Genomic DNA, 20,344 nt, shown 5'->3' on the forward strand with positions numbered 1-20,344 from the left:
CATATTGGATACATGTTTTTGTCTGCCCAGTACCCCATCTTTTTTAGTAATAACTCCCAACCGAGCATGTAATCCAAGATAGACCCATTGTAGTACCTCACTCCCTTTCCAAGGCAGTGGTTCTCAGGCTTCAGTGTGCATCAGATCCACTTGGAGGACTTGTTCAGGTGGTTCGGCCTCACCCCTGCATCAGGGGGAGGGGGGGCTGATAATTTGCATTTCCAACAAATTCCCTGATATCTAATGCTGATCTGGGGAACCACTGGCCTAAGGGATGGACATTCAAGCCAAGTCAGACTAATCAGAGTCCTTATCTGGGGATTTTTCATACTGGAGGTAGGAAAAGGAGCCCTTTTCTTGTCACAGAGCTGTAAGGACGTAAGGTCTGAACTGCCACACAGAGAAGTCAGTCCAAGAGAATAAATCTAACACAAGAGCAAAGCCAAGAGATAGAGAAGGCCTGATGGATGCACTAGAGCCAGTGATTCAGTCATCCCCTAGGCCAAACTCACCACTGCCTTCCCACAGTATGTGTGGGCCAATACATTTACCTTCTTAATATACTAAGGACTGTGCGAGGCTATTTGCTTAGTTGATTTCTTTTTATTCTCAGCAGTCCTGTGAAGCAGTTGTTGGCCCCATTTTATAGAAGAGTAAACTGATTCTCAAAGCAGAATAATTTGAATTCAGTCTGTACTTTTATCTACTATTATCCCATGTAATTAATATAATTTAAAGTTGCTATTTTTAGTAGATCAGGCTTTTCTCTTATGAATTTGCTCACCACCTCTTTTCCATAGATAGTTGTCTGAAAGTCACCCAAGGGTGACAGATTTCTGGCCCATGGACCACTTTGACCCACAGGTGTGATATGTTTGGCCAGCCAGCACTCTTAGGTGCTTAAACTTAAAATTCTAAGAGTGCCTTCAGCATCGTATGCTTCCTAGTTTGTCAGTGTTCCTACCTCTTATTGCCTTACACCAAACCTCTTCTAGCATATGGTTTGGACTCAAGCCTCAGTCCAGGCCTGAGCCTCTGCATCTGTTCACTACCCATCTCTGGAGTAGCTGACTGGAACTCTACCTATCCAGCTGGGGATTAGATCGTGCCTTTTCCTTCAACATCCTGATGATTTTATGAGCAATATGGTTGCTTAAGGATTGCCTTTGTCCAAGATAGACCCTGTCCCTACCTCATGATGCCAAGTGCCACAGGGGAACCGTGCCACACAGGCATATGCTCCATGTGCTCCACGCCAGGGATTTCTAGTGTTTGAGTTACCAGCCAGTACCTTTTCCATACTTAACAGTGGCCCAAGAGTCAATGTAAGTCAGATCCGACTTTAAGCTGATAATTTGAAAGCTTGACCAGCAGTTCAGGAAAGCATGAGCTTTAGAGTTCAGCTGCCTGACTTCAAATATTTCTGATGCATAATAGCTGTGTGGTCTTAAGGCAAGTTATTTAACCTATGTCTCAGTTTTCTCATCTGTAAAATGGCAATAATAGCTCCACTTCAGATGTAAAGTACTTAGAATCACAACTGGTAAATAGCACTTAATATTAGCTAGTATTATTCGACCGAGGGCATATGGTATCTGGTGTTATGAAGTGTTTGTTCAGGACATGAAGAAAAACAAAACCACCCTATCCAGTCATCTGTGAGGTGTTAGCTGTGATGTGTCTGATTAAACTTGAACGTCAGCTTTTAGAAGTCCATAGTGACCTTCTGTAATTGCATGTCTTACCAAAGTAAGGGCTCTATTATATTTTGTCACTTGAGAGCTGACTAGACAGTAGAAGCAACTCATAGATTGCTTACTTCGAAATGGATTTTTCAGATCCCTAAATGAGGCTCCTTGTTTGTGGACTGACTTACCCTGTTGGACAGTGATGAACTTTGTACCGGATTTCCACAGAGCTGTGCTAATCCAAGAAGAAAGGCAGTTTCCAACCTTGGAAAGCTGCATCTGAGGGCGAGGGTGAGAAGTTCCCATTTGCTGCTTGGTTTTCAGAATCCAGACACCTCTCACTTATTACTGGATTAGTGTGATGGTGCTAAGGACATAAGAAAACTGTTAAAAAGGCACACTGTTGGGCTTTAAATTTGAAGCAGAGAAGAAGACTGTTGTCCACTCCCTATCATCTTAGAAGAGATAAACTTGGGAGTAACTCCAGAGAAAAGTGTCTTTGGATTTTATTCCCTCATCGAATGATTGCAGCACTCAGCAGGCTGGGGCTTTTTAAAATCCTCCTGATGCGCCCTTCAGTTGCTGGGAATCTCCCACCTGGACCTCAGCCTAGTGTTTGGTTGGCGTTGGCCTTTTAGGGTCCTGGCTTTGCTGTCAGGTCGTGGCTTTTTTTGCTGTGAATGACGACAGCTGTCTTGGAAACACTCCCATTCAGACTTGAGAGATAAGGAATAGGGAATCCTGCCAACATATGGGAGAGCTGATAGGGACCAGCACAGTGCTGGAAGCTACCCTGCCAGTCCAAGGCCTGGGACCAGTGAGAGGCAGAGGTAGCCTTTCTGTTGCCAAGAGCCTATTCAGAGCATGTTACACAGTTGCTGCTTCCTAACAACTGAGTTCCTCTGTGTGGCACAGGATTCAGACTTTCCCCAAATGAGGATTATTTGCTCTCTGGGTGTCCTGGGAGGAAGGCTATCATCACTTCTGGTAAGCAGCCTGGTGGCACAAGGCTTTGACAAAAGGTAGGAAGGTATATATCTGTTGCCTCTTTTTGGAGATGAAAGCCCAGAAACAGACTTGACCAGACAGAATCAGAACTGTTGACAGCAGCAAAGAGCCTTAATCTAGTCCAAATTACTAATTTTTAGAGGGTCCATGACTTTCCCAAGGTCACTCTGAAAGGCAGTAGCAAAACAAGGACTAGAATTCAGGTCTCCTTATTTCTAGGCCAAGACTCTCCTCACCTGATGAGGTGCCTCTCCAGGGCAGATGTGCTGGAAAGGTCTGCAGTGTTAGAGAAGCAGTGACCAGAAACGGCTCAAGACGCAATGAGAAGCCCATGACAGAATTTTCACCTTCAGAGGCCTCTGCACAAGGATATGGTGGTGTCAGACACCCAGCATTTTCACCTTCACATACATTTTTTGTTTGTTTTTGGCCACGCCACTCGGCTTGCGGGATCTTAGTTCCCCCACCAGGGACTGAACCTGCGCCACGGCAGTAAAAGCACTGAGTCCTAACCACTGAACCACCAGGGAACTCCCTCACATACATGTTTTTGATGGACTAACTCAAGCTGCAGGTAGGAATAAAGGAGACAGAACTCATAGCCAGACTGCAGCCAGAGGTAAAGGTGACAGAGGCTAATTAATGAAGCCCAGCAGGAAATAGCAACAACTAGGAAACCATCCTGGCATAAAAATTTAAAAATAAAAGCACCTAAAAAAAAAAAAAAAAAAAAGCACCTAAGATGAACATTGAGATCAAAGTGTTTTGCAAACGGCAGTTTTGCGAATTATATGTTTGGTATCCTGTGACCGGCGCTGCTTTTATACTGTAATAGGTAGCATTCTAATATGTGAGGCAACAGGCCACCTTCATTCAGCAGCCTGGCTCTAGTTCACCCCTTTCACCTGCCCTGTCCAACAACCTGGAAGTAGGCTGGGCTCCCAGCATTCAGGCTGTGGAGGAGAGAGAGCTTGCAAAGGACTTGCCCTCTGTGGAAAGCACTCTTTTGTCTAGTTCTAACAAAATAAATAAGGAGTCTTCCTTTCATAGCATTTCTGCTGTGACAGTACAGTTAAGTGCAAAAGAGGACCTTGGATGAGGGTTTTCGGCTTTGCTTTCCTAATGAGAATATGCTTTACCTAAAACCCATAACTTCATTCAGCATCAGCCGCAGGAAGCTTGGTTGTATATTAATAGATTAAACCACCTAGCTTCTGGCAAATGCTCAGAAGTGTTTGCTAAATACAGCAGGCTGGAAGACTGGAAAAGTTGTCTTGTGGTTCTTCCTTTACAGAAACTGCATTCAGTGTTTGAGGAGTCACCTTTTCACAGATGAATATTTTTACCAGGAAAATGGTTAAGTTGAAGTATGCTGCTGTTAGAGTGTGAATGGTAAAACTTGGTGTTTGTTGGTCACTGAACTTGAGTCCTCACTTTAACAGTCCCACTGGGTGCAGATTCAGATGCTTTTAGGCGCCAGAAAGATTGTAAGTGTTGAAAAGAGCCTCTACTCAGCTCCAACTGATTGTTGCCTTGTGGGAATGAGGCCCAATATTGCCAGATTATTAAAATAAGATGCCAGAAACCAGATTTATTTGTGAAATCTCCCCATTTTAAAATGTTAGTAACTTATTCTAAAAATTTTAAAACATCATGTTGGCTAAATAAAACATGCCTGAGCCATATGACTTCTGATTCAAACTTTCTGCCCAGCCTAAGAATTCAAGCAACAACATATTTTACTGAAATAGATGTTGCATGATCTCTTAAAGTGTATAAGTTTTATTACTTAAATATATCTTTTCTCTTAACTGAAAAATCTGAAACACACAAACAGGCCAAGAATAACCATTCTGTTTCTAAGAAAAACGCTGTCGGTAAATAAGTGTACCTCGAAGGGAAATACAGAAGATTTTTATGTTTCATAAATCATTCCCAGTGGTTTCAATTTGGCATATAGCAGACTGGTGTCTGAGAAACTTTACCTGCCAAACTTCTTGGCTTTGGCACAGAAAGGGCCACAGGGCTCCCCCTTCCTTCAGGCCTCGGTATCGCTATTCCTTAGTGGCGAAGATTGATTTTTTTTTTTTTCTACAGATGGACTCAAAATTATCTCACTAAAAAGATGTGTTTGATTTTTTTTTAAATTGGAAAGTTGTTACAAAGGGAGTGTAAGAAGGAAGGTAGTGGGAGTGTGTGAAACCTCTATGTCCAACCCCCAGAAACCTCAAAGCCTGCAGTGCAGATCCTCCTTTGGGTCCTTCCAGCCCTGGAAGCTGAGACCTCGCTCAAGTCTGAAAAGCACTTTGGCCCTTGGCATCATAGATTTGCCTCCACATCAGTAGGGGTTAAAACAGTGATTTACAGGTGGTTGGTTGGTAGTTTTTTCCAAAGCTTTGATCCCATCAATGTATTTCTAAGGAAAATGTAAACTGTTTATAGATTCTCTTAAACATCACAGTGAAAAACAAGTACCCGTATATGTGATAGGGCAGGCAGAGGGCTCCAGCAACTCTGTCCTTGGCAAAGGCCCTTGGCCACACTGGTGAAAATGCCAGCTTCGCTTCTGCACAGATACCTATGTCGTGTCATCGCACTGGAGCACTGGTGGACCCCAACGGCAGGGCAGGGGGAGGGGATCTTTTTGAAATGTTTCCAGGAGCTCTGTCCAGCTGACTCTGTCTTCCAGCCTGGGAATGCTGCACAAAACTACAAGGGCATTGATGAAACCATGGATCTGTTGCCATTCTCTAGGGAAGACTTGGCTTGGAGTGTGGCTGCCTGGATTCGAAAATGTGTCCTTGATTCCATGGAATAATTCTTATAATTTTGCCTGGAAGAAGCCAGAGAATCAGACACATGAGGCTGCTCCAGGAAGTGCTTTTCCTTTAGTCTGAACTGTGGGAGCCCACTAGCCAAGCAGTATTTTTAGAGGCTTAGATCCCTACCTCTGTCTAAAGAAAGAGTTGGGCCCTGACTAATAGAGATTACCTGTTACCATGCCCTCTGGTGCCACTGTTGGTCCCTGAGCTTGAAGGAGTGGTTTCAAGAGGTAGATCCAAGGGCTGGAAGGCAGGAGACCTGCACCTTCACACCAGCCCTGCAGCTGGCTTGTGGTGTGACCCTCAGTCCCTGATGCTGGGATATCAATTCCTCATTGGTAAATTGAGGAAGAGACCTCCCCTATGCCAGGTGAGAGCTGGGTTCCCCAGGGACATGGGCCCAGCCTCTGGGCTGCCTATACTGCCTCTGCCTGCACCCTCCTCCCTCACTGCTGCCTGGCCTCTTCTGCCCATACCCTGCACTCCATGGGGAACAAAGGACAGACCAAGGGCAATCATGCCTTACTTGGCAGTTTCCAAGAGTTTGACAGCCTCTTCATTTCTGCCTTGCTCCATAAACAGCAGGGCCAGCTCCAGCAGGGCATTTGGGATCAAGTAGTGGTCATATTTAATCCTCTTTTCACTGCAGGACAGAGGAAAACATGGCTTACAGGCTCTGCTCTTGAGACATCCTTCAGGCACGTCCTTCAGACTCCTCCTGAGCCTCTCCCCAATGGCAGGATCCAACTCATGGTCTTGTGGGGTTTTCTGATCTGAATTCCAGTTTAGGAGGGTTCCCACTACCTAGCCCTAGAAAGGCTTAAGATTCCACAGCAAAGCCTTCCGATCCTCTGCACCTGGGGCCCCAAGTCCCTGACAACCTATGGCTCATGTCATGTCCTTAGTTAGCCCACCCCTACCTCAGTCCCCAACTCCCCCTTTATTTCATCTGCAACCCTTTCCCTCTACAACCTCACCCAGGCAGGGAAGGACCTGACCACTGTCACCCAACCTCAGGTGTCTTTCCTGTGTCCAGGCATTTGCACATGCTCTACCTACTCCACTTAAAACTCCTCCTTCCTTGCTTTCTCTGCCTGGTAAACTTCCCAATTTAAGTGGCATCCCTGGAAAGCCTTTCCTGGTATCTAGCATTATTAGGTTTAGGTCCCTCCTCCTGGCACCTGCTGTCCTCTGCTTTCCTCTAGCACAGCCCTCACCATACCAGATTGAGTTGCCTGTAGCTGTCTGTCTCTCTAACATCTGCACTCCCCAAGGGCAGAGTTGATAAATTACAAACTCCAGGGGGCACCATTCACACGAAACTCATTACGGATGGCCTCCTGTAGTTGGGCAATCTGGTGGCCCTAGAGGACAACGTGGGAATGATCTGTGCCCAGCAAGGGTCCTGGCACAGGATAGACACTAGTACATGTGGAGCGAGTAGGGGTAGTCCAGAGTCAGGCACTGTGCATGTGTGCATGAGGAAAGAGAAGCCCAGAAAATGCTGCCCTGGAGCCACGGGCCCAGCAGCAGGCCATCTGGAGTGGGAGTGGCCACAGAGGCACTTACTTGGCAGAGATGCTCCTGAAATTCTCCTCGGCCTCCTGGACACGGCCCAGATATTTCAGACACAGGCCTTTCAGCAGCTTCACCAAGCACTCATCATCCACTGAGTACTCATTCTCTGAGAATAGGGGAGTGAGGGAAGACGACAGGTTTGTTCATTTTTTCAGCAGTTACTCATGGAGCCCCTACTCTGTGCTGGGCCCTGGGGAGACAGAGGCGGCTCACACATGGTCCCCATCCTCAGGGAGCTCACATCTGGGGAGGAAAGACAGATACTGAGACGATGACAATACAGTGATACCAGGACTGATTGAAGGAAGCCCGGGGGTTGTGGGAGCCCAGAAGAGGCCCTGACCCTACCTGGGGGACAAGGGACAGCTTCTTGGAGGAGCTGCCACTGAAGCTCAGTCTGGAAAGGCAAAGGACAATTACCAGGGTAGAGAAGTGAGGAAGGACATTTTTCGTAGAGGGAATCTTCAACTGTAAAGACCTGTGGTCTGACCCAGCCTGGCAGGTTCAAGGGCCTGGGGGTAGTCACCTGGGCCCTTTTCCAGCAACTCTTCAGTCTTGGTGATAATCTCAAGTATCCCGTCTGTGAGTTCCGGCTGCTTCCCAATCACAGCGTAGCCATTCCAAATGTACATCATTTCCTGGGGGCAGGGGAGCAAGTCAGTCCCAGCTTTCCTCCCCATTGGGGCCTCAAGTTTCCCCATCTGTAAAATGGGTAGCTCAGATCAGAGTATCACCAAAGGCCCTTCTAACTCTAGAAGTCTCAGCCCAGCCTTTAAAGCTGTGGACTTGAGGGAGTTATGGGGAGTCTTATCTCTTACTATTGAGATCTCCCCTTACCCCAGTGAGAATTTAAGATGGACCCATATTCTCACTCTTCTGCTCACAGCTGCTGATAGTTTTCAGTTACTTTTCTGCTCATGGCTTCCTGGGGCACTACTCTGCTCTCTCCCAATCTCTCTGTGCCCACACTCTTCCCATTCTTTGAGGACCAGGTCATGCCCCACACTCTCCAGGGAGTCCTCCTCCTTGCTCCAGCTAATAGGGCCTCCTATATTGGAGGAACCATAATTTACATAAGCACTTCAGGAGCTTAAGACCATGTTACCTTCTCTCCTATTTTGCCAAGGCACTGAGCGTGAGTATCCATCTATGAAACATACCTGATGCCTTTTTTTGCCTTAACTGCCAGGAAGTTCAGAATACTAAATCAAATTTTCATTCTAGTAATTGTGTTAGCTTAGATTAGCATTTCCTGAACTATCAAACCAGGCAATGGATGTGAAAGTGACTTGTATACATAAAGTTCTAGAAAGACTTTTGTTATGGCTTTTGTTATGTTCCAGGGAGGGATTTTAAGTTTAGACAAGGTTTTATCAAGTTGTTACATGGTCTCAAGTTAGCAAGTGTTCCATTAAAAGATTGTTCTGTGGCCAAATAAGTTAGGGAAAAACTGCATCTTCAAGCTTCTCCTTGGAGACCTACCATGCAGATTAGCATATAAAGGCTACAAGAAGGTCTACGGTATATAAACTTTGTTCAGGCCAGTCTTTCCCAAATGTATTTAATCACAGAAATCATTTTATGCACAAATAGCATTTTTCAGATTATAGTTTTGGAAATTCTCCCCTAAATTTCTCGTATAGTTGCTTCCTCTGCCCCCATTTGATAATTGCTTTGTTGTATATTTTAACCTGTAAAATAGCTCAGATTTTATTTAAAGATATTCAGGGTATAAGCTCTAAATAAATTCTACATAAATATTGAACTTTTTGATTTCTAAAGTGTTTAACATGTTTTATCAGCTGATTCTCATAACTGCCCTATGAAATGGGCAAGGAATATATTATTATTTACATTAAGGGAAAGGGGGCCCTACACAGGGTCACACAATTAGTGAATAGCAGAGCCAGGTCTCTGAAGCAGCACCCTTTCTACCTTTCTGGCTGCCTTATTATTTGAATAACAAGGACTCTTAACAAACTAGAAACTTCTCTGATGCCTGCTCAAATCATGCATGGAATTAGCTTCAAAACCATGGTTCAGAATATGGGCTCTGGAACCAGACTACCTGGGTTCAAATTCTGGCTAACTCACTAGCTATGGGACTTGGACAAGTTATTTCATTTTTCTACTTACATCTTATCTACTTAGTAGATATTTTATCTTCCTCCTTATCTATTAGGCCTTATTATCCCCTTCTGTAAAATGGAGATGCCACCAGCACCTACTAAGAGGGTTGTTGTGAGGATCAAATGAGGCCATAGGCAATGGGTATAAGGAGCCTTGAACACAGCAAGTGCCCAATAACAATGCCAGCAATTGCTGTTATTTCAGAGTTGACTGTAATATAACATGGTCCCAGCCTCAGAAAATCTTGGTCCAGTGAGGGCGGGACAGTGTAAACAACAATTCTAATCGTGTGACAAGACAGAAACAGGGTGGAAACACAAACAGCCAAGGGATGCCTCTGCCTGGGAACAGGGGTGTGGGGCTGTCTGGGGGGGCTGCTCTTTCTGCCTTGAGGTGCCTTGCAGCCGACTCACCTGTCTCTCCACCCCCATCCCTAGTAGACCAGTGCTTTCTCAGAGGTTGAGGCAGGCTCCAGCTCATCTGTGTCCCCCACCCAGTACCAGGTGAATTGTAAAATCCTCTCTAGGCCCCTGAGGCATGAGGTCTTCTTCCCTCATCCACTTCCCCCGGGGCCAGTGGCTATATCCCTGGCTCTCAGCTCATCCCCACAATCCCAAACTGGAGTTCAGAGCCAGTCAAGGCCCTCCTACCCACCAGAGCAGGGATGGGCAATGAGATGGGTTTGGAGGAGAGGTAGCGTCTGGACTTCCGGATGGCAAACTTCTCTGTGGGTAGAGATTTCCCAGCAATCTTGAGTTTCAGGCCCGGCACAGCTCTGTGGAAGAGATGAGGAGGGTGGGGAGAGGGCGAGAAAGTGCTAGAAAGGACAGAGTCCCCAGCCTCTGCTTGGCCCCTCTCTGGGCCTCAGTTTCCCCATGTATATGATGAGAGTGTTGGACTCATAGCCTGTGGCTATGGCCTTATTTCACAGGCCCTGCCCCAAGACCCGAGCACTTCCTAGGGCTAGGCAAGGGGCTCCGCAGCAGCAGCAGCAGGCAGAGGTGAGAATGTACACAAACCCCCCAGGCCTGCTCTGCCTTTTAGTCGTCCCTCTCTACTCCCAGCCCCCATTTCCTAAGGGCCCAGTGGAAGTCTGACTCTACTTTCACAGAGGAGATTAAAACTCATAAAGGGAAGGACCTGCCCAAGACCACACAGCACAAACCTTTCATTAACTTTGGCCACGTGAGTTGTGGCCTCCTCAGCTGTTCCCAAGGGTACGGTAAAATGTGGTATGCAGCTGGGCAAGCCTCCACATCTGGGGCCTCACCCACCCAGCTCCGCCTTACCCTCCATCCCTGCCATAATCATGGGGGTATGGCTGTGACCTTCAGAACCTGAGCTGTCCAGGCCCAGCAAACAGCTGGACCTAGTTGTGAGGTCCCCCACCAAACACCTCCCCTGCTTATTCACTGTGGAACCTCTTCTGGGCCTGCTTTCTCATCCCTAAAATGGAGACAATGATATGAAAGGGAGAAGTTGTTACCCCCAAATATGCTTCTTAGGCATAAAGATTATTTTAGGCTGATTCTTTTTAAGAAACAGCAGACACACAAAAAGCTCTGAAAACCTAGTAGAAGTTACCTTTTTGTACGAGACATTTACATTTATAAGGGAAATCTCCATTTGTAAGGTTATCTCTCTCTGTACCAGGAAGAGGAGGATAACTAAATCTCTAGAAACTTATCAGTGGAGAAGGCAGAGACTTAAATCTGCGTAACCACCACATACCCTCTTTTACCTGAAAACCTCCCGCAACTGGCTCCCTATGCCCCCAGATCTTTTGTCCTTTAGCTGGAGATGGCACTTAAGGTAATGGCTCGGGCCATTTCAGAGTTAGCTCAGTCTTCCTGAGTCTCTCCCACGTATGCAGGAGTTAGTAAACTTCTGTTTGCTTTTCTCCTGTTAATCTTATTATGAGGGTCTCAGCCAAGAACCTAGAAGGATGGAGAAAAAATTACTCTTCCTCCCCCACAGATTCCTACCCTCACAGATCTTCTAGAAGAGTTACATAAGATGGAGACACAGAGTTACTCAGTAAATGATAAACACTCTGTGACTGTGACAGCCCAGGAAGCTAGGGTTACCTAGCATGTTGCATGTTGGGGCCAACCCTCACCATGACTGGAGGAAAGCCCTAGGCTCCATCCTCAGCCTGCCATGGCTGAGCCCTGCTCTAGGCCCTTTGCAGAAGGCAAACACAGTAGTGCAGATAAGAATAAAAACAGCCGCCCCATTTATTGGCTCCAGGCCCTACCCCAGGCTCTTTAAATCTGTCCTCTTTGATTCGCAGAACGACACTGCAGAGGCAGAGGTTGTTATTCCCATTTTACAGATCCTGAAATTGTCCAAGGTGACACAGCTAACAAATGGCAGAGGCTAGGTTTTATCCTGTTTATGTGATTCCAACTCTGCTTTTCTGAGTGGATCAGGTTAACTCAGCAGAAGGAACCTCTCTGGACCTCAGTGTCCACATCTGTCCTACTCTCCAGGTGAAAGAGGTTCAGTGGAAAGAATGTTGACAAAACCACTTTTGTGAAAGAAAACCTCTGAATGGATTCAAAGGGCTCTCACCAGCGGCAGCAGGAGGCCCCCGGCTATGGGAGGGAAGGACAGGCACGTGGGGTGACTGTGGGGGAGTGTCAGGGAGACGACAACTCCACCACCTCCCTCAGCTCAGGCTGGCTGTGGGCAGGGCCTACGACGGGTTGCAACGGTCGGACCCACCTGAACAGCTCCACTTCGTCATCCCCGAATGGCTTGTAGTCCTCCTTCCCAAACATGCTGAGGTAGGCAGCCTTCATGTAGATGTAGGTGGCCTGTGTGAGGCAGAGCAACAGTCAGGTGTGAGCAGCCTGCCCTCCAATCGCAGTCCTGAACTGGCACCAGTACCTTACTGGAACCTCACTGTGGCCCAGCATAGTAGCTGACATTATATTATCCCCAAGCCCCAGGGGGAGAAACTGGGCGAGGAAGCCGAAGCAGCTTGAGGAGTTGAGCTGGGAGTTAAATCCACGATGGGCCATGTCTAAGCAGCTGCCCTCTCCACTCTGACGTAGCAGGGCAGCCTCAAGCAACTAGAGGATGCACGGGGTGGTGCTGAGGATAGGATGGAGACACAAAGACGCGGCAGCACGGGCTGCAGGGAAGCAGCCACTTCAGACTGGGCCCTTGAACGCCGAGGGGAAGATTCACAGAGACAGAAAAAGGACCTTCCAGGCAAGGGGAACAGCCTGATCAAAGCCAGGGAGGGCAGAGAGATGTGTGTACGTAGGATACAAATCACTAGCATAAAGCATGGGATATATACAAGAAGAGGTGTGAGGCCAGAAGAATAAACAGGGCCCTGGGTCAGGACTCAGCTCAGGGCCCCTTGGTGAAACTGCCTTGCTGTGTGCCAGGCACTCTACATATATCACCTCACTTGATCCCAAAGACAATGCCAGAAAGGAATCTGTACCCCACCTCTACTTCCTGGGACAGCAGAGCTGCTAGGAGCAGAGCTGGGAGTGACCCCAGGTTTGTGTGGCTTCAAGGGTCTGCCCACTGGATCCACAGCTGCCACTGACAGCTGCCACAACCACCCCCCCACCCCCGGCCAAAGATCCATCCCCGAAAGCCGCTCCCCTTTGCCTGAAGTCCAGTGCCAGGGGAGTCTGGCTCTGTGCTGCCCTCCAGTGGCCAAGTCTTGAACCACAGCTCCTGCCACCTGGGGCAGCTACCCAGCAAACAAGTGTAGCGGATGGAGGAGGAAACGGAGCAGGACATCCTGGAGTCTAGTCTTAGGAGAGAGAAGGTGGGAAGCAACCTCCACCTGGGAGCCCCACCCATGCTGAAGCCCAGGGCTACTCCCAGTTCCAGTCTGCCCTCAGCACCGCAGTCTGCCCTTCACAACATGAGGAAAAGCTGGTCTTTGTGGGATGTGCTGAGAAGAAGCTCCCCTCTGTGAAATCTGTTCCCCATCCCATCTGTAACCTCCCGGTGTCATCTGTGCCTTCTCCCTCTCCCCGGCCCTGGTAGTGAGCCACCAAGCCCTCATGATTTTACCTCCCATATAGCTCCGAAATCCCACTGGCCTTGCCCTAGCCCTCACCTCAATTATTGAACCAGCCTCCACAGCATCTCCCTGCTCCGGGCCACCAGGGATGTCTTTCTGCTGTCCTAGTTCACATGGTTTCCTAACTGATCTCCTGCTCCCCTCCTGGCCCTGCAAGCCATTTTCCACACCACCTGCCACTCTGACCTTTTAGAAGCAGATCACATCAGTCCCTCCTAGACATCGTCTCACGGTATCCCATCGCACTTAGGAGAACATCCAAATGCCCTGTCATGGCCTGCGAGACCCTGTGCGGTCCGCCCCGTTTCCTCTCCAGTTTCCCTCCACTGTTGCCCCCTCACTCGTATCACTCTAGCCACACTGGCCTCCGGGCTGCTTCCAGAACACATCAACTCACGGCTTCAGCTTCCTCCCCCTCTTGCCCTAATATCTACCAACGCCCTCTGCCTGGACTGTTCTTCACGGAGATGTCCACATGGCTTGCTCCTTCACTTCATTCTGGTGTCTTCTCATAAAGACCTCCCCTGACCACACTGTTCATCACGCCCTGCACCCGTACCTTACCTGATTTTTCTTCATCGCACTTGCTGGAACCTGACGTTATCTTACACTGTACATCATCTATTTGTGTGTTTCTTGTCTCTCTCTCTTCCCACTAGAACATGAGCCTTGAGGGGACCTTTGCTTGGTTCATTTGTGTATGTCCTGCCCTAGAACAGGACCTGGCGTGTGAGCATGCCCAGCGACTGCAGGAGGGATTTCTTAAAAGCACAAATCTAAGCCACAAACATGGGCTCCCCCACTGTCAGACTGAAGCCCAAACAGCCACTCAGGGCCCTTGTGACCTGCTTTTCTGGCTCCTCCTCTTCTGGCCACTCTTCCCCATCACTCCTGGAACTCACCTCAGGCCTTTGCCTGTGCTGTCCCTCTGCCTGGGATGCCATTGTCCTTTCTCTGCCAGGCTCGTCTGCTGGCTTCCTCTAAGAGCCTTCTCCTACTCCCCCTGGACAGCGCACCCTCACTGAGTCCACAGGAATTAGGATGGACGCAGTGACCTAGAGTTGTGAGACCCATGGACATCCAAGTTACCAGGGGATGTTATGGGGCCACACTGACGGAAAACTGCAGTCACCTTCCCTGATGGGACTCCTGTCTCCCAGAGTTATCTGTTTGCCTATTGAGTCCACATATTTATTTTGCTGGATTATTCTACCAGGCTCTGTGATATCAGACAGTCCTTGTCCTCAAGAAGCTTACAGCGAGTGGCTTAGAGGGGGACGGTCCCTCCACAGTCCCTCTGCACTCCCACCCACAAACCCTACGCCCCTGCAGTTCTCTCGGTTTGGGGAGAGAACTTCCACTTTCTCCCCTCTGCCACCCTAATTCCTCCTCCTTCAAGGTTCAGTTCAGACATCTCCTTTTCCAGAAGCCTTCCTTGTCCCCTTGGCTGGGCTGCCCAGGGATGCCTCTGAGCTCCCCTCAGATTCCCCCGTTACAGCACTGAGCACACAGTTGTCACCATCTGGTTTCTGGTCACCCAAGCTGCGAGTACTGCGGGAAACGAGACGGGCCCAAAGGGACGACTCGGCGTAGTACAGGCAGGGAAGAATGCTGAGCAGAGGGATCGGCACATATGGCAGTGGCCACAGGCCAACTTCCTAGAGGTGGAAGTTGGTGGACTCCGGTGGCCAAGTGCTGGAGATTAGGGATGAATGAAGCCCCAGAACTCGGGGTGCCACAACCCCTACTTTCACAGGAAACCCTTCTGAGGAAAGTGTTGCAGAGAAAGAGAGGCTGACCTCCCCAAAGTCACAGAGCTGGAGACTGAGCCGAGTCAGGAAGCCAGACTCCCTGACACCTGGAGGCCTCATCCTCCCTCTGCTCCTCACAGCAGCTGTGTGGCCCAGCAAAGTCACACACCCTCTCTAAGCCTCAGTGCCCCTCCTGGGCCTGACGGAGATAACGCCTGGGCACACAGAGCTCCGTGAAAGCCCACTCCTCCTGCGGGCCCCACCTGCCCACACCCAGAGAGCTCCCTTTCAGCTTGGGCCCCAGGTAGGGGGACTAAAAAGGGACTTTCATGCAGAGGTGGGGGAGAGATGAGAAATAGGGATTTAAGGTCATTGAGACACAAGTGCTATGGATTTGACACTACCAGATGCTCTGCGATGATCTAGATGACTGACTCTAAGACCCTTGGTTCGGAAGTCTGTGCTATGGTTACTATGATGATAACGCCTGATACTTATTTCATCACTCACCATGATGTTATAAGCTATAAGATGCTGCGCTGAGCATCTGTTTTGTTTCGTTTTGCCTACATGGCATCTCTTTAATGCCCACCCCCATCCACACTTATTCTGGGGCATCACCTCATTTTTCTTCTGGGGAACCACCCATCTTCTACTCCCAATCCATGAGGGGTCCTCCCACCCCTGTTTCCAGGCATTGACTTGTGATCTATGCCAGACCAATGAGGCTCTATCCAGGGACTCTGGTTGAAACCAAAGGGAAGATGTGAGTTGGGGGCAGGCAGCCCATAGCCACCCTGCTGGCTAATGGAGGGAACCTGCCTGTACGACAAAGATGTCATAGAGGAGAGCACAGTCCCAGGTGGAAAAAACAAGCCCGGACGACATAATATGAATTCCTGAATTCAGCCCTACCTGAAGTCAGATGTGCCTAGAATTTTCAGTTATATGAACCAATGAGCCTTTTATGTTTATACCTGCATAGTCAGGTACTATGTCCACTAGCTCCATGTGACTTTTTACATTTAAGTTAGTTAAAATGGAATAAAATTGAAGACATCCAGTTTCCCAATTGCAGTAGGCACATTTCGAGTGCTCTGTGTGCACGTATGGCTAGGGGCTACCACATTGGACAGTGCAGAAATAGAGCATTTCCGGGACTTCCCTGGCGGCGCAGTGGTTAAGAATCCGCCTGCCAATGCAGGGGACACGGGTTCGAGCCCTGGTCTGGGAAGATCCCACATGCCGCGGAGCAACTAAGTCCATGCACCACAACTACTGAGCCTGCGTGCCACAACTACTGAGCCCACATGCCACAACTACTGAAGCCTGCGCACCTAGAGCCTGTGCTCCGCAACAAGAGAAGCCCGCACACCGCAACGAAGAGCAGCCCCCGCTCGCTGCAGCTAGAGAAAGACCACGCACAGCAACGAAGACCCAACGCAGCCAAAAATAAATTAATAAATTAATTACAAAAAAAAATAGAGCATTTCCACGGTAATGGAAAGTTCTGTTGGGCGACACTCATATAGACCATGTGAGTCACAACACACTTCTGTCCCTTGTGACTAAAAATCTCGACACACTCTAGTTCTAAAGGTCATCTGTTCCTCATGGTCTTTAGTTTTTTCCAACCCTGAGGCCTGGTAGAATTTGTGGTTTTGGTTAAATTCCAGCTGAGACATCTGCGTTCAGTTAGGGGTTTGGCCCTTGCTCTGGGGGCTCATGGCCAGTGTGGGTTGGCCTGGCCCCCCCGTGCCCCCAGCACATGGTGTCAGCCCACCTTGGACCAGGAGTTCTCCTTGCTGAGCAGGTCTGCGTAGAAGTAGGCCATCTTCCACTGGCCCTTGTAGGTGAAGCACCACATCAGCTCCCAGTAGCACATGTGGTGGAACTGCTTCCAGTGCTGCTGGGCCTCGCAGCACTCCTCGAACCGCCGGATGGCCTGTGGGAACCTGCTGGTCAGCCTCGGTGGGTGTCCCCTGGCCCGCCCCCGCCCCGCTCTCTGCACCCTCTGTCCCCGTCCAGCTCCACAGTAGCCCCAGCCTCCTGCCGTGCACAGCGGCCCAGCCCTGTGCCAGGCTCGGGGAGGGGGCGAGGGGCAGCATCAGGGAGACAGGAGTTGTGGCCTCCAGTCCTGGTTCTACCGCCTAAGTCTTACACGACCTTGGGCCCAGTTACTGCCCCTCCTGGGGACTCTGGTCTTGCAGCACAAAATGAAAGGGTGGGACAGAGCTATAATAGAGGGATAACAGGCAGTGGAAAGTGCTAATCTTAAAGTGATATAACGTCTATGCCTCAGAGCAAATTCCAAAGGTTCCAGAAGCCCCCATGAAGTGACCTGGACCTGGGGTATCTGTCCTGCTGCCTGAGGAACCACAGCCAGGACCAGCGGGAGACGCCAGAACTCCAGGTCACAGAGTCCGTCCTGGGCCTTGGTTTAATGCTGGGGATTCTGCCCGGACCGTGACCCGCCCCTCTCTCACCCCTTCGACGGCTCCCTCCCACCTACAGAGCCCAGACTCCTTAGCCAGACCCTCAAGGTGCCCGCTTCAGCCCCTGGCACCAGGTTCCAGCCTGTCACCCTGCCCTGGACAGCGGGTCTTCCCACCTCTCTGCCTTACTCAAGGATGCGGTAGCCTTCCATCTCCCGTTCAAATCCTACTCACCACAAATGCCAACTCCTCCCTCGTCTTCCCAGACTGCCTCAGTTGGAAGTGCCTCTCCTGCCCCCGCTCTCCCGTAAGTCCTCTCTCGGGGCCCTCCTCCCAGTCTGCCCTGTCCCTGAGTTCGTCTGTGTGTATCTGTCTTCCTACTGGCCTGGGAGACCCGAGGGCCCTCCAGCACCGGCTCCGACCCCCATTACTCACTGCGTCAACATTGCCTTTAATGGCTTCAATCCGCCCCGCAAAGAACAGGAAGATGGCGCCCTGCAACAACACGCATGTGGGTCCGTGTGGGTCCACAAGGCACACGTGGGCTGGGAGTATCTGCCAGGAGGTAGGGCTCACCTTAGGGTATCGCTTCAGGTAGGGTCTCAAGAGCTTCTCTGCCTCCGCGATGTTGACGTTCCCAGTGCCTGAAGGAGGTGGGGGGACAATAGGACACGTCACCATCCTCCCTGGTGATCCGCCTCCCAGCAACCTACCAGGGGCTTCTCAGGGTCTCCGTTTCCCCTCTGTGAAATGGGGATGATAACTCTTCTATCTCCAGGGTGATGTGAGGATTGAATTAGACAGTACAGCCTACAGCATCCTCACACCCTCTCTGCGGTGGGCATTACCCACCCCCATTTCACAGATGAGAAAACTGGGGCTGGAACCCAGCCACACTGTGAGGAAGCGAGTGGTCAGCAGGCCAGGCCCCAGGACAGTTGACTCGGCTCTGCTGTTTCTGGTTTCAGTGCCCCATCCCCAGTCTTGGGGGCCCGAGCAGGGTCTGCAGCCCCTTGCCCTCTCACCCCCTGCCCTTAGAGCCCACCAAAGCCCAGAGGCCCCAGCACTCGCCCCGAGCGCACGCCTACCGAGCACAAAGGTGAGGAAGGTGTGGTAGCACAGCAGCAGCATGACACAGAGCACGGCGCGGAAGCTGTGCCCCGATGCCCCCTCCTCCAGCTGCAGCAGCCCGTAGTCCTGGAGGAAAGATGGGGACTGGCTGAGGCCAGCAAGGCCTGAGCTCCCCAGGGTCCTCCATGGGACCCAGGGAGGGGGGGAGGAGCCTGGGAGGTCACTGGACAGGTGTGAGGGCAACGCTGCCACAGAAGAGACCAGAGAGTGCTGGACTCCGAGTCTGGAGCCCTGGAGGCCGGGTCAGCTGCTCCCAGGCTGTGCAACCTCGAACGAGGGGCTGCCCCTCTCAGTGCCTCAGCCATCTTCCTGAGGGCAGGGGACACCGCTGCCACAGCCAGGGCAAAGGCGTGGGTGTCCCCTACCTCCTCAATAGCCCCTTCCCCATCCCCCCTTTTATTCTCAGTCCCCATAGTGGGCACCCAAGCCCTGAGTAGCCCCAAGTCTGGTGGGGGAGTAGGAATGACAAGGAGGCAGATAATCCTAACCACAGGCTCAGGGCACAGACAGGGCTTTCGTAAGATTGCTCAGTTCTTGTATTAATTGTTATGATTATGTTCTGATCGTGCCACATAATACGGGTTTTCTGTGTAGTAATGTTTCCTTTAAATAAATTTAAGTAAAAAATATGAATCACATTTGAGAAAAATGATACATAAGTAATAATACAGAGGTGTGTGGACATGGCAAAAATCAGGAAGGGCTGGAGAAAGTCCAAGTTGGAGAAACATTGACCTGATGTAAAAAAAAAAAAAAAAAAGCCCCTTGTTTTACAAAACAAAGAGGCCCAGAGGAGGGCGGGCCTTGCTCAGACTCACAGGGAGAAGGGGATGAGGCTGGACTGACCCAGGGCCCCTGAGTTCCAGGTTAATGCTTCTTGTACCACATCAGGCCTCCTCCACCAGGGAGCCCTCCCTGATCTGCTACCTGGCACTCAGATTCCTGCCCTCAGTAAAGCCTCTGGGTGCCTGAGTCCTCTGGTTTCCACCTCAAGGCCCAATGCACAGTAGGGCTTCCCTTGGGCATCTCCCAGACCAGAAAATGGTCCCAAGGGAAGGGACTTGCTCAAGGTCTTCTGAGGGGAGAAGGACCAGGTTCCTGACACCTGCCAGGCTCAGAGAATATGGTCCCAAGCCCCTGAAGGACCCCAGGAGCTGCTCTTCACACCCACCCTTACCCGAGAGCCTCTCTACCCTGGGAAGGGCCTGGCAGGGATCAATGGCCTCATTTGCAGGAGAGGAGACTGAGGTCCAGAGAGGTCTGAGCCTTGTCCAGGGCCACACACTGAGGGGGGCTGAGCCAGGACTGGCACTCAGGCCCCGCAGCCCCTCAGCCTCACCCTGTTCAGCTGAGCTCCAGCCCTGGGGCTGAGCAGGTGGAGATCCCCAGAAGGAAGGTGGTTACCTTGTTTCCTGAAAACCCCACGAACTCTAGCAGCCGCAGGATCCTGGTAGGAAGCATGGACAGCGTCTGCAGGAAGAGGCAGGTGGACACGTGAAGGGGTGGGGGCTGACCCTCCCAATCTCCAAGTCTCCAGAGTCCTGGGGGTAATCCCAGAGGTGCAGGCCCTGTCTCTGGAATGCCCATGAGGAGGCCCTAGGTTTCTGAAAGCCAGCTTCCCCAGATAGAGGCACTACAGAGTGACAATTAGGAGCCGACTGCGTCTAAATCCTAGTCTCACCACTCCCAGCTCGGGCAGCTACATTTCCTCTCTCTGCCTCAGTTTCCTCATCTGTAAAATGGG

The 20,344-nt window shown here is 50.3% G+C and overlaps 1 protein-coding gene across 5 annotated transcripts in view; it reads right to left on the reverse strand.

The window, feature by feature from the left end:
* Nucleotides 1-4,949: 4,949 nt before the first annotated feature.
* The window catches only part of TTC39A (tetratricopeptide repeat domain 39A), a 52,043-nt gene continuing 36,648 nt past the window's right edge, over nucleotides 4,950-20,344 (reverse strand). For 2 of the 5 annotated variants that reach the window (XM_060005038.1, XM_060005058.1), the window contains 11 exons: nucleotides 20,005-20,070; nucleotides 18,558-18,666; nucleotides 18,046-18,113; nucleotides 17,905-17,964; nucleotides 16,818-16,979; nucleotides 11,954-12,045; nucleotides 9,881-10,001; nucleotides 7,623-7,734; nucleotides 7,088-7,202; nucleotides 6,045-6,161; nucleotides 4,950-5,529 (listed from right to left, as the gene is read on the reverse strand). In XM_060005038.1, the coding sequence (XP_059861021.1) occupies nucleotides 5,406-5,529; nucleotides 6,045-6,161; nucleotides 7,088-7,202; nucleotides 7,623-7,734; nucleotides 9,881-10,001; nucleotides 11,954-12,045; nucleotides 16,818-16,979; nucleotides 17,905-17,964; nucleotides 18,046-18,113; nucleotides 18,558-18,666; nucleotides 20,005-20,070 (1,146 nt within the window). In that variant the 3' untranslated portion in view covers nucleotides 4,950-5,405. Of the gene's footprint in view, nucleotides 5,530-6,044; nucleotides 6,162-7,087; nucleotides 7,203-7,318; nucleotides 7,340-7,444; nucleotides 7,494-7,622; nucleotides 7,735-9,880; nucleotides 10,002-11,953; nucleotides 12,046-16,817; nucleotides 16,980-17,904; nucleotides 17,965-18,045; nucleotides 18,114-18,557; nucleotides 18,667-20,004; nucleotides 20,071-20,344 lie in introns of those variants that run through there. The other 3 variants (XR_009518385.1, XM_060005049.1, XM_060005072.1) reach the window with 3 other exon arrangements.

This window comes from Delphinus delphis, chromosome 1 (genome assembly GCF_949987515.2).
Source record: "Delphinus delphis chromosome 1, mDelDel1.2, whole genome shotgun sequence".
NCBI classification, from domain to species: Eukaryota; Metazoa; Chordata; class Mammalia; order Artiodactyla; family Delphinidae; genus Delphinus; species Delphinus delphis.